This window comes from Trematomus bernacchii, unplaced genomic scaffold, assembly GCF_902827165.1.
Source record: "Trematomus bernacchii unplaced genomic scaffold, fTreBer1.1, whole genome shotgun sequence".
In the NCBI taxonomy this organism is placed as follows: Eukaryota; Metazoa; Chordata; class Actinopteri; order Perciformes; family Nototheniidae; genus Trematomus; species Trematomus bernacchii.
The window spans coordinates 28,522,496-28,535,161 of NW_022987739.1; the positions used below are offsets into that span (position 1 = coordinate 28,522,496).

General features: G+C 38.4%; 1 protein-coding gene across 1 annotated transcript; it reads right to left on the minus strand.

The window, feature by feature from the left end:
* Positions 1 to 496: 496 nt before the first annotated feature.
* LOC117495400 (interleukin-1 receptor type 2-like) lies at positions 497 to 7,409 on the minus strand. The gene is made up of 8 exons (XM_034146622.1): positions 7,300 to 7,409; positions 5,603 to 5,680; positions 4,444 to 4,696; positions 3,695 to 3,887; positions 2,784 to 2,955; positions 2,058 to 2,120; positions 1,475 to 1,610; positions 497 to 1,018 (listed from the first exon to the last, which is right to left on the minus strand). The coding sequence occupies exons 2-8, from the start codon at positions 5,676 to 5,678 to the stop codon at positions 838 to 840; spliced, it is 1,074 nt and encodes a 357-aa protein (XP_034002513.1). The 5' UTR covers positions 5,679 to 5,680; positions 7,300 to 7,409; the 3' UTR covers positions 497 to 837.
* Positions 7,410 to 12,666: the final 5,257 nt, after the last annotated feature.

Genomic DNA, 12,666 nt, shown 5'->3' on the forward strand with positions numbered 1-12,666 from the left:
AACAGAACTGTAAACAGATTTACTTTTTCTTTATGCATATTTTACTAATCGCTCCCCTTTTAAACTGTATTCTTGTTTTACTGTCCTACTGTATAGTATGAATTGGAATTATTTCATACCTGTTTTGATTTATTCTCTTATTCTTTTTCAACTATAAAGATCATATAAAGGTGTGCCTTGGAAATACTTGTTTACATAAATAGTGACCTAAAGGTTTGAGACTGAGATAACTAAAGGTAACTATCTAAACCCTCAGAGAGTCCTGTACCTCACTGAGCTGTAGTTATCTCTCTCAGTCTGACAGGAGAGGGCTCTCCTCCACCTTGTTGTAGAAACAGCTTCTTATATCCGTTAGCGCAGCTAGCTAACCAGATGCTAACAACAACAATCCCCGGTACCGGTGCGCTCTCTCTCTCTCTCGCTCTCTCACTCACACAAAATGCGCTCGTGCCACACACAAAGAGGCCAGCTTGAATGACACACAGAGACCCAGAAGTACTTGTACTTATCCTATTCTTTTCAATGGCTTTATTGTATGATTAGTATGACAGATGAACAGATCGCCACTGGGCTTACAGCTAAAGACACAGCCACGCAAAGAACGCGGCATGTGTACAGCTCTTGATGTGTACTGCAATTTTTAAAGTGGTGAAAATGTTCTACTGGTGTCCGCAGTACGTCTCATGATTGTACCTTTTGTTTTTATTTAACTTGTGAATAAATGATGATATCTAAGGGTCTTACTTTTTGACCTTTTGGTTGGATAATACAAACAATAGGAGATGTTAACACAGGTTTCCCTGACAGCCCACAAAGAATGAAAAAAACAACAGAGGTTTAAACTTTACGCGCTGGGTTTTGACCTGTTGGCAGCAGAGTAAAGTAGCTCAGAGGGTTTCCTTTGGCACTGAACGCACGACAAGTGTAGTTGATGTTGTAATCCTTCTCCTGTAGCTTAGAAATCGTCAGCACACGCTCCATCCACACACCCTCAACAGGAACAGTCTGGCTTCTAGTCCTGGGGGGCACAGAAAGATTATAAAATGTTATGGTAATGTGCTTAATTAGAGATTGATATTTGAGAAAGTTTATTTTTTGTCAGTAGAAGACACATTGTTAAATCAATTGGAGTAACTACATGCAATCAGAACAGTTTGCATGTAAAAAAGAACTAATACTTCCCTTTATAAGAACAATTGACAATGCTCACTAGTTATCCACCAGGGGATTTCAACATGGTATTGTTTTTCAGAATGTTGCAAAAAAATAAGGAGGTGTAAATATTGGCGTAAATATTGTGTTTACTATGTCAATTTTCTGTAAACTCTGAACAAACTTGTCGTAAGTTAAAATGTTTGAATCAGACCTGAGTCAGTTGTCTCATTACAACCGTGGACTTCATCATAGTTTTCACTTGTACCATAAAAGCAGCCAAATAAACAAAACAAATAAAACGAAAGGTAAGGATGCTCACAGTTTTTCTGATGTGTAGACACGTTTGGAGGCGTTTGTTTCCATAATTAAATCTCTTTGGACGGACCAATAAACATCAACCGAAGGCTTCCCGACACAAGGCACAAACACCTGGCACAGTTGGCTGAAAGTTGACCCTAAACACAGGCATAAACAATAAAACAAGTCAAAAAATGTCTCTGTATCCATAAACCCCTACATTTAAAATCTGTGAAATAGTTTTGTGCTGCCAAGGTTCCTGAGCTAGCTTTTATACCAAAAATAGTCCTGAGTTTGTTACAGGTGCCATTGAAAAGATGAAATCCAGTCTAAGTCATAGTTATTTTAACGCCACAGCTTTGCTCCTTAGTTGTAAATAATACAATGAATCAGGATTATAGAACTCAAATCATTTGATTTTCTGATATAAAGTAAGGTTAACAGTTAAATAATACCCTAACAAATGAATCTACCCAAAATTACTTTTTGTAAAGCTGTGCAATGCAAAAGTTGATCTGAATGCAGCCTCAGTCAGTTTCAACAATTCACATTTTTGACCTTTAAAACCCCATCTTTCTCAAAATACTTAGCAAGAAAGGACCTACCTATCGGTGACTTGATTATCTCACCGGCTGGTTGGCGCACTTGTGGTGTCAAAGAGTACTTTGCTGAAAAGACAGACAACATGACGGAGCTTTAGGTTATCTATTTACAGAAAAATACTGTAGGCAATAATACCAAAGAGTAATTAGCCTTTCTTTGTTATCAATTTAAGGCAGGGGTGTCAAAGTACATTTCATCGCGGGCCTCATTAGCAATATGGTTGCACTCAAAGGGCCGGTTGTAACTTTAAGACTAAATAAATATACATATATAAAATAATGTATTATATTACATTATTGCCTCTGCATTGGATTATTATCGGATAGGGTAATAACTTCATAATTAACTACGTCTGAAAGCAGAAGTCTAGGGCAAATAATTGCAAGTCTCTTCAGTGAGAATGTCACAAAATGAGATGCATTGTGGGGCATGTCGTTTATGGACAAGGTGATTCTGTAAAGCGGCATGTAACCGTATAATAAACGTATTATATTCTTTGCAAGCTCTTGCGGGCCACATAAAATGAAGTTGAAGGCCGGATTTGGACCGCGGGCCTTGAGTTTGACACCCCTGATTTAAGGTAACAGGAATGATTTCCAGCCCTTGTCAGTCTGTTGTAAACCTCGCTAACTTGTGGATGCCACAGTAGGATTCATTATTGAATCGTGTTCTGGATAAACTGCATAAAGAACCTGACTTGAACAGTCAAGTGCTGAGTCTGTTCTCACCTGTGACTGACACCTCAATCGACTCTGAAACAGATCCGACGGTGCCATCGAGAGTGAAGGTCAGAGTGCAGGTGTAGGACTGTTGGCTTTTAGTTTCCACCTTATCAATCTTCAGTTTGGCGTTATCCTCGTAGCTATAGCTGTCATTCCCATCCACAATGGGGGCACAGCCCTAGAGGAGAAAAGAAAAGGGAGACTATATGTAAAAAAACACTTATGATTCAAGGCAGTCCTATGGTTAACTGGCAAATTTCTTTGAACAAAATACCACATTTTATATTCAATATTTCTATTTTCAATGCTAACTATAACCTGCAGTCACATTCACAATTCCGTTTGTTCAGTGTGAACGGGATGCCAGTTCTGTTAAATGACAAATAAAAGGGAGTTGTGTTTGAAACATGGCAATAAAACAGCTGAAAACACAGGGGAAAAGCTGGAAAAGAAACACTAAAAGAATGCATTCAGGTTTACAATTTTAAAAACATAACTCTATTTATCAAAAGTCAATCAAACATTAATCATGGTGAATAGTCATGATATCAATATAGACCAAACATAATCTCTATAATCAAAAGTAATACTAGGTGATATGCTTTGCCAGGGATAGTCACTCTACAGAATAGACAAAGAAAAGTCTTAGTTTTCAACAAAACAAAAAAATATCTAGTCGCAGTGTATACAGTAAAAGTAAGATTTGTATAAATTATTAATGTTTAATTAACACCTATGCTGTATCTTTTACCAGATATAGTTAAACATTTTGCTACATTTAAAACCCACCAACAATTGGTTTCTCTAATTAAATATGTGGTATGCAATCTCCATGTAAACTGCTCGTTGTCCCCAGATTGTAATCATTGACAAGAATATTTTATGTGAGTGTCCAACAAGATTTGCCCATAACTCACTTTGTACCACATCAAGGAGAAGGTGGTGTTGTAGCTGTTCAGTTTGCTGATGTATTCCTTCAGAGGGCAGCCCAGGTAGTCGGTGACCCCCTTGGTGATCGTTTGGTAAGCTTTCCTCGGCCTGCCACACTTTCCAGGAACCGGCAGCTCCACTATCAGCCTGGTGTTCTGCCTGTAGCACCTAGAGGGAGTTCTGGTGTACAAATTAAGATGAAGTTAGCATTTTCTGGGGCTCACCATGTTTGGGTAACCCTAACCCAAATATGGTTCCTCGCCCGATAAAGGGTTAAATAAAACCAGTCAAACGTTGATATTTAGAAGAGGCAGGTGCTGATTCCTAGAGTGTACATTTAGGTTATCTGTTACTTGTTTACATGTTGATTCAAACACCACAATGTTTTGCAAGTTTTAGTGAGCAGGAGCTTAATGCAGGTTTAAGTATTTTGAAACATAAGGATCATACCTGCTGCGACACAAGTTTCTGATTTTACTTAAAAAACATGATACTATATTTTATCTTCGTCAGAAAACAGCTGTTTATTCTTATCAATAATACACACAAGCTCCAAGGCAAGTAGGAGTCTTTAAAGCAAGAACTGTTCAATCCTAAATGTTCAGGTTGAGGTCTCATGCTCAAAATATGTATGCTTGTAAAATGTAGATGTTATTGATTTCTTCTTCAGTATTTTCTACATTGAAGACAGCCACACAAAACAAAAGGACATGAATTCCTTCTGATGTGACAGTACCTCAGTACGCTCACGTATTCTCCATCGTCGCCCAGCTTTGTGTTCAGAAACCATAGAGTCTCTCCGCGCACCACGGTTCGTCCGGTCTCGTTACTTATTTCTTGGCGCGTCTTTGAGTCGTACCAGGTGATGTTGTAGGGCACCGCTGAAATGTTGAAGATGTCATAAGACGCCAGGGTGCTGGTTAGCATAGCCACATCCCCGGGAACCGAGTAAACCCTCTTGAACTGGAGCATGTAGTTGGTACAGTTCTCTGCAAAACAAATATCAGTGAAGAACGGATTCATCATTTATTCAGCAAGTAGGCAAGTATAGCCCATTTACTAAAAGACAACTCAATGTGTTTAACTTTAAAGTCACTTAAGGACTAACAAGGTTGAAAAAGTAAGGTTTAGTCTGTAGCTCTGACCAGGTTCAGGTTTCTGTAAATGAAGGTTAGTTGGTCAGATTCTTATCCCAGCTGAGTCACTGTAGCACTTAAAGGTGGGGTAGGTAATTTTGGAGAAACCAGCTCGAGTGCGCTAGAATTTGAAAATACACAGCCGGAAAAAATCTGCCACTTCCTTACAGAGCCCCTCCTCCAACACACACGAACGCGCACATGACCAATGGGGGCACGATATAAGTTTGTGCACATATGGAAGGCTGACAGGCAGGTAGGCCATCCAGTTATTTTCGCCGGGCCGGCTAAAATGATTGGTCGTGCTTTTTACAGTACTACGGCTTCCACAGATGACATTTTTTAATGGATTTTTTGTCAAAGCACTTAAGATATTCATTGCTATCGGGATGTTAAGAGCATTCCATGGAATATAACAAAAAGTGTATCTCGAGCTGGTTTCTCAAAATGACCTACCCCACCTTTAATGTCTTGCATTTTACAAGTTATAATTTTGTTGTTTCCTGACTGTCCAGGATTAGAGCCAGCAACCTTCACATCTATTAGAAATGCTGAGAACTGACAGAATAAGTCACTGCAGTTTCACCAGTGGCCATCAGAGGGCAGCAAAATACTTCTCTACATACTGGAGATGGATGTTAGTCATACTTGGCAAAAAACGTATAAACTGTAATTTCCTTTAAGATATATGCACATTACATGGTTATGTTTTTCTCAGAGCTCTAGTAAAGAGTCATTTGAGAGCACAGTGGGACTCACCTTGTTCGAATCCTGTACAGATCCCAGATAGCCCGAGGAAAAACAGAAGGCTTCCTAGGGTTGACCACCGGCCCATGGCTGGAAAACAGATAAACAACAGTTAGAGATGAGTGTTTAAAACCAGCCTTAGTCAAAGTGCTACCAGAGGGATAGCCTGTAATCCTGGCAAACAGCCAACAACTTACTGGACCTCTTCTGTCCGGTGACACTGACCGGTCACGAGGGAATGTAAATGTAATTTATTTTTTTCTTAAAGCCAAACTTTAATTCCCCTTATATTTCTTCTCTTCCTCTCTAAAGCAACTTTTGCTTCACTCTATGTATACATTTATTACTGCTTCCTATATTTTGCAAAAGCATTTTACGTAATTGTACAAAGTATAAACAGACATTAAAAATCCTTTAATTGTCTAAGCCCTCTTCTCTCTACCTCACTTGTACAAACAGTTGTGACAAATGTTTTTTATATCTAGTGAGTCATTTGTGCAAAAACCTCTGCGTAACGCTTTGGAAGGAGTCCATGCATTCCTGAAAATCGCCTTATGCAATCGAGCGTTCCTACTCAGCCTTGCGTGACATCTGTGAATGAACCCTCATAGAAAACTGGTGCCCTGTCTCAACTTGTAACCATATAGTTATTGTGCCAAGTCAAGTCAGTTTTTGGCATGACTTCCTTTGTAGATGGCTCTAGTGGGATTAACAGTACCCATCACGTTAAATGGTGACTTACCACAAGTATGTCTTTCTCTGAGAGCGTGTCTCAACATTTGTAATTTGTGCTTTAGTTGGTTAAACAATGCGTAGGTCAAAGCATATTTGTGGTTACAGAAGCTTGTTCATGTTGCTAACTTGTAAAACTGAGAAAGGCAAGAATACTGATTTGGATTGATGATGTGAAATATAATCAAGTCTTAAATCAGACTTTAGATCCACCTGGAGTAAATTCACAAGCTACCCTGCAGTATACAAAGTCATTCAAACTAGCTGCACATTTACCAGCTTTGAGAACACTTTAATGATCAATAATTATAAAACATATCATATATATTATTCTGAAATGGACCAATCTGCACAATGACTACTTTTACTTTTGGTACTTTAACTATAATTTGCTGCCAATACTATTCTACTTTTACTTGAGTAACATTTTGAATGCAGGACTTGTAACAGAGTATTCCTACACTCTAGTACTAAGATCTTGTACTTGAGTAAAAGTATGAGTACTTTTACATTACATGTTACTTGTTAGACGCTTTTATCCAAAGCGACTTACATACATTCAATACTGTGGGCAATCCCCACAGGAGCAATTTGGGGTGAAGTGTCTTGCCCAGGGACACAACGACATGCTGACTGCAGTGGGACTCGAACTTGCTACCCCCTGATTCGATGTTCATCGCACTCACTGAGCCACAGCCTCCCTACTTCTTCCACCTCTGAGGTTAGGTATATCACTCTCTATGAATGGCTTACATACAGCAGGTGCCTCTAACATAATGTTGAAGGAAGTGTGTTTACACTGTGGTTGGTATTACACACACTTCTCTTAAACATGCAATGCTTAACGGTGTGCTGCTCAAAGCTAACTGAATCTGATCTGTTTTACATGCTTTCGGTGGCAAGAGTAACTATTACAAAATCAGAAATTGAAAATTAAACACTTGATTAGCAAAATTGAGCAGATTATATTGACTCACCTAAGAGAAAGCGACACAGGTTAGGGAACAGACGCAGGAAGGAGTGAATCGTTTACACAGCAGCGCTCAGAGGAAACCTTACCCGTGCCCCTCTGACTCAACTCTGTACCACCTCCAGATAACTCACAATGTTTTCATTGCTTCGGTCAAATCTCTGCATACCTTCCTTTGCTTTTTGCAGCACAACCTTCCCCTTCTTCTGACTACAATAACTTACCTCAAAATAAAACAGCCTTACTGAGCGGAAACCTTTATAACAACTTCTACTTAACTTTACAACCATGGTAGATAACCACACATATAACAACAAAGTATACCACCTCTGTTGTGCAATATCACCTAAGTAGTAGTACTGATCCCGCTTCCATCACATTAGTATGCATAAAAAGTGACAGGTCACATCCCCCACTAATTATGCTAATGAGCCCCTTTGATATGCTAATGAGCCCCTTTGTTCGAGGTGTTATCGCGTGTAGGTGTGATATCACAGATAGGTGTGATATCCTTTGATGTGAGGGGTGAGGTGTTGTAACATGTAGGTGTGATATTCCCCATTGTAGTAGATCCTTTGTTGTCTAATCTAATTAGCCTTTGATGTATGCCCCTTTGTTGTCTAATCTAATTACCCTTTGATGTCTATCCTTTGATGTGAGGGGTGAGGTGTTGTGACATGTAGGTGTGATATTCCCCCTTGTAGTAGATCATTTGTTGTCTAATCTAATTAGCCTTTGATGTCTGTCCTTTGATGTAAGTGGGTTGAGGTGTTGTAACATGTAGGTATGATATCACACCGACGTGTTATAAGCCTTTGATGTCAATCTAATTAGCCCTTTGATGTCAGTCCTTTGATGTAAGGTGGGTGAGGTGTTATAACATGCTGGTGTGATATCGCACCGGCGTGTTATAAGCCTTTGATGTCAATCTAATTAGCCCTTGAAGTCAATCTAATTAGCCCTTTGATGTATGTCCTTTGATCAGTGTTTGTAACTAGTATTAAGACAGTCTCTTTGAAGTTGTGTGAGACTGTCTTGCACCCCGTCCTCCTCCCACCCCGTCCCCCTCTTACCTCTTCTGTCACCCCCCTTCCTTTTGCTGTGATGTCAGAAGATAGAGGTGGGGGTGGAGTTAGGTAAAAAAGAAATCCGTGCAAACTAGATAAAAAGCCAGTCATTTCCACTCACCAAGTCACCTAAACTTTCAAAAACGAAAATGGCAAAGAGACGCATCGATATGGGTTTAATCAGCGAGACGCCTGTGACAACTTACCGCCATCCGTCGGGAGCTCCAGTCAAGAAACGGATGCATTATCTGTGCCGGGTTCAGACCCTCCGTCTGAGGTTCTTCATGAAAAATTGAGTCTGGATGTGTGAGACTGCCTCCCCTCCCTCCAAGTACCGTGGTAGGGGGACATTACGGAACTCAGGAGTCCGCCCTTTGAGGCGTTGTAAACATTAATGCTTTTTGCTTTTGTTTTTGTTACTAAAATACTTTTTAGATACACTTTTGAAGTGAGCAACACTTTACAACTGGTAGAAAGTTAAGTACTTTGTATGGAATTGGGTTTTCTTTTCGAGCTGTTTTCAGTGAGACAATGCAGTTTCTGATCATTTTAAGTTTTCAAGTTTCAAGGCTTTGTGGCATATGCCCATTAGCTACAGTGTAGATATGTCAATGAAAAAGATAGGTCACAGGCTCCTCCAACAGTGCAACAAATATATATATATATATATATATATATATATATATATATATATACATATAGAGCACATAAAACAGATAAAATACTGCAATAGAATGTTTTGATATGACAGATTTGTGCGTAATTCTCTCACAAAGGAACTGTAAGATACACGTTTATGTATGGAAAACTTTATAACTTGGTAAAATATTCATTCATTTGTAATGAATTACTTGACTAACATTACTTTTTTTAAATATATGTTTTTAGATGCTTTACTTTTGATTTCTTTCATGTTACTTTAACACAACATTACTTTTTTCATATTTTTCAACATACTGTGAGATTTGTTTTTTCTCTCCTTTTTCCATTATATTTTTGAATATACAGACACTCAACGCAATAAGTCCCACCCCAATCAGCAAATCATCCAAAACTAAGTACCCCCACTAAGACGAACATATTTTCTTTAAGACTGTGACTCTTAAAGGCACTTTGGGATTTTAGTATTTGTTTTCTTGGTAGAATATAAAGTACTTTGTAAGGAATTGGGTTTCTTAACAATCCTGCTCCACCATTAAATCACTTAATCTGCTACTTCCAGGCAAAGCTTTAAAACTTGTATCGTGTATTAAGTCATGTCTTGGCAAAAATGAGAGTCCTGGGTGCTTTAAAACATTTCTTAGAACATTTTGATATATTCAAACACATAATGAACTGCAATGACTCTGGCTCACTGCTGCATCAAATTTATTTTACACTGTTGTGAGGACAAGACTGTGAGACTCTCAGACCCTTTGTTGTCAATCTAATTAGCCTTGATCTATAAAAAAGTCACCTACTACTTTTATCTGTCCTCTCTAAATTAGATTTAGGGTTTTTAAAATTCTGAAAAGGCGAGTTGTGAGGGGGAAAAAACAGATGTATGTATGCGGTTTTGAATGGTGGCTGGTTGATGAAAACTGATCCAAAATAAGGGGTCAGGAATAATATGGCTTGAAATATGAGCAATCATGTTAATAGCTACAGATACGGTAAAGTACTACAACAACAACAACATAGGAGTGCTTATACTGTATGTTGTAAAAGCAGGACAAACAAATAAATAAAATGCTGCATTGTTTTTTAAACAAGAACCATATGCCCAAGGTATTTCTATATTTAGATGACATGTTCAGAACTCAGTACATTTGAACCAATAACTCATTTAACCATCAACATCAATTTAAGTGCACACAGCAGTGCAAACAAACAAAAAACAGGCTTGTGTGCATCAGACAACTCAAATTACTCCACTTTAACCATATTTAGAATGTCCTCATTTTAACTAAAGTAATTTAACCTAAGTGGAGCCAACCTAAGGAGTGGGCACAACAGTCAGGGACTAGCTTACTTTTTAACATTCTACTCAAAGGGCCCGTAAATATTATCTCCGCCAATATGCTATATTAAAATATCATTAAAATTAATTAATTAGCATACAAAGGGGGGGGGGGGGGGGGTCACTAGCATCAGTAGGGGAAAGGTGCTACGAAAATGAACTTTAAGGAGGGGGAACTTGTAAGAATTTCCAAGGTGAGAGGGGGTCTTTGATAAAAAATATGAACAGAGTTATACCGACAAATTATTTACGGCGTCCGAACGCATACCTCGTCAACCATCTGTTTACAAACTCAAAGATTATGATGGAGAAGAGATCAAGGGGACTTTTTATGAGAAAGAGTTACAAAAAGTGAAGGGAGTACTTTTTTCTGAACAGATTTTCTTTAAGACTGTGACTCTTAAAGGCATTTTCTAGTAAGACAATCCAGTTTTCTGGAAATAACTTAAATGATTTTTGTTTTTTCTCCTACAAAGATACTTATAGTTACACTTTAATGGATGCAAAACTTTATAACTTGGTAAAATATTCATTAATCTGTAATGAAATGAGTTTCTTAAAGAATCAAACTCTAAATGGAGAGTTTGTGATTTTAACACTGTTTCGATGAAACAATGCGGTTTTGATAACTTGACTTGACTAACATAACTTTTTTTTAAATATATGTTTTTAGATGCTTTACTTTGATTTCTTTCATGTTATTTTAACACAACATTACTTTTTTCATATTTTTTCAACATACTGTGATATTTGTTTTTTCTCTCCTTTTTCCATTATATTTTTTGAAAAACTACACAGTGATTTTTATCAAAATACAACATACAATATTACAACTTTTTGCGATATTTTCAACACAATATACTTGTACCTTTTTTTGTAGGGCTTCAGGATATTTGGCATGTCATGCATAAAACCGGTGTCATCTTTCCTGAAACTGACGTGCTGTCCGTTTTACAAACAAGTTATCTTTCTGCTTCTTCACCCTCTGAATTTTCCTCCCCCGTCCCTCTTCCTTCAGCCATCACAACAATCAAGTCAGATCTGTGAAATTAAACACCTCTTCCCAAAGCGTGACTTCCCTATTGAGGGAGTGGGGCAGTAGGGCCTAACCCGATTGGCCTAATATACTAACATGCAGAACGTATGGTATGTTTGAAAAAAAAAAGACTAACCATCTATCCAGTTCAAGCTGTCTTTTAGATGTGACATCGTGCTCCGACTTTTTCCGTAAAATCGTGACAAACTATTACTTATTCTTAAATTTGACCTCTTGCTGCTTGGTTGAAAATGATAGATGAAAAAGCTACAACGCTTAAAGAACTTTCTAAAAACTCTCAATTCTACAGATGAATCCCCCCACTCAACGCAATAAGTCCACCCCCCACTCAGCAAATCATCTAAAACGAAGGACCCCACTAAGACGACCGTTGAAAACTAGCCACGGATCTGAGAAAAACCAAGTCTCCCCCCGCGAGTTGCAGCCAGGAACAAACTCCTGGACTACTATCATCACCACCATTGTGGACACCCAAATCTTGCTGTACTACTGCTGCTGATGTTACTCCTGGGGCCAAGACGTCTCTGTTTTTGAACATATTGAAATCGGAGTTGGTTGATATTCTGGAGAGGGTGCTGCATCGGTACAGAGAAGAAATCTGCAATGGATGCCGAGTCAGTCACCCCGGCCAGAGGCAACACGATTGTCTGAATGACATTCCAGAATATTTCTTCAGAAACAATTACAACGCGTTAATGAAAAGACTTTGGCTCGCCGACTTCATTACAGTGATTGACCAGAGTCTTAATGATGAAAAACCTTTACACGGCTGAATGGAGGATCCAAGGCGCTTCGGAGGCTTTTCTGTACAATCTCAAAAACTGCAGACGCCTCAAGGAGAGACTTGAAAAGATCCATGCCGAGCTGGATGGAGAGGAAGAAGACTAATAACCAGCGGTTGATTGAAGCCAGGGATGTTTTTCGATACTTTGACTTCTCTTTAAAGTAAAATAAAAAGGGGTAACTACTATGGAAAACAATCTGTATATATTTATCAGAATGCAGTCAATACCTGTTTAATAAGTGTGTTGTTGATGACGATTGAAAACAGAATGAATAGTGATCCCCGTGTAAACAGAACGGCTGAAGTTTGTAAACTAGAAGACATTTTGGATATCGTTCATTCTGGCAGTACTATTCCGGGTCATTGGGAAACGATTGTAAACGAAACATTTAAAGTGGTACTGGAATCTTCATTTTCCGAAACATTCTGTAACATTACAGAAGAAATGAAACAAACACCAAAAGTGT

Bases quoted from the DNA above. Each gene is read 5' to 3' on its own strand.
- LOC117495400 (XM_034146622.1), bottom strand. From the start codon at position 5,678: ATGGGCCGGTGGTCAACCCTAGGAAGCCTTCTGTTTTTCCTCGGGCTA. The intron at 4,697-5,602 runs GTGAGTCCCACT...TTTGTTTTGCAG, and splicing joins CTGTACAGGATTCGAACAAG to AGAACTGTACCAACTACATG. The intron at 1,611-2,057 runs GTAGGTCCTTTC...GCCTGTGTTTAG, and splicing joins GATAATCAAGTCACCGATAG to GGTCAACTTTCAGCCAACTG.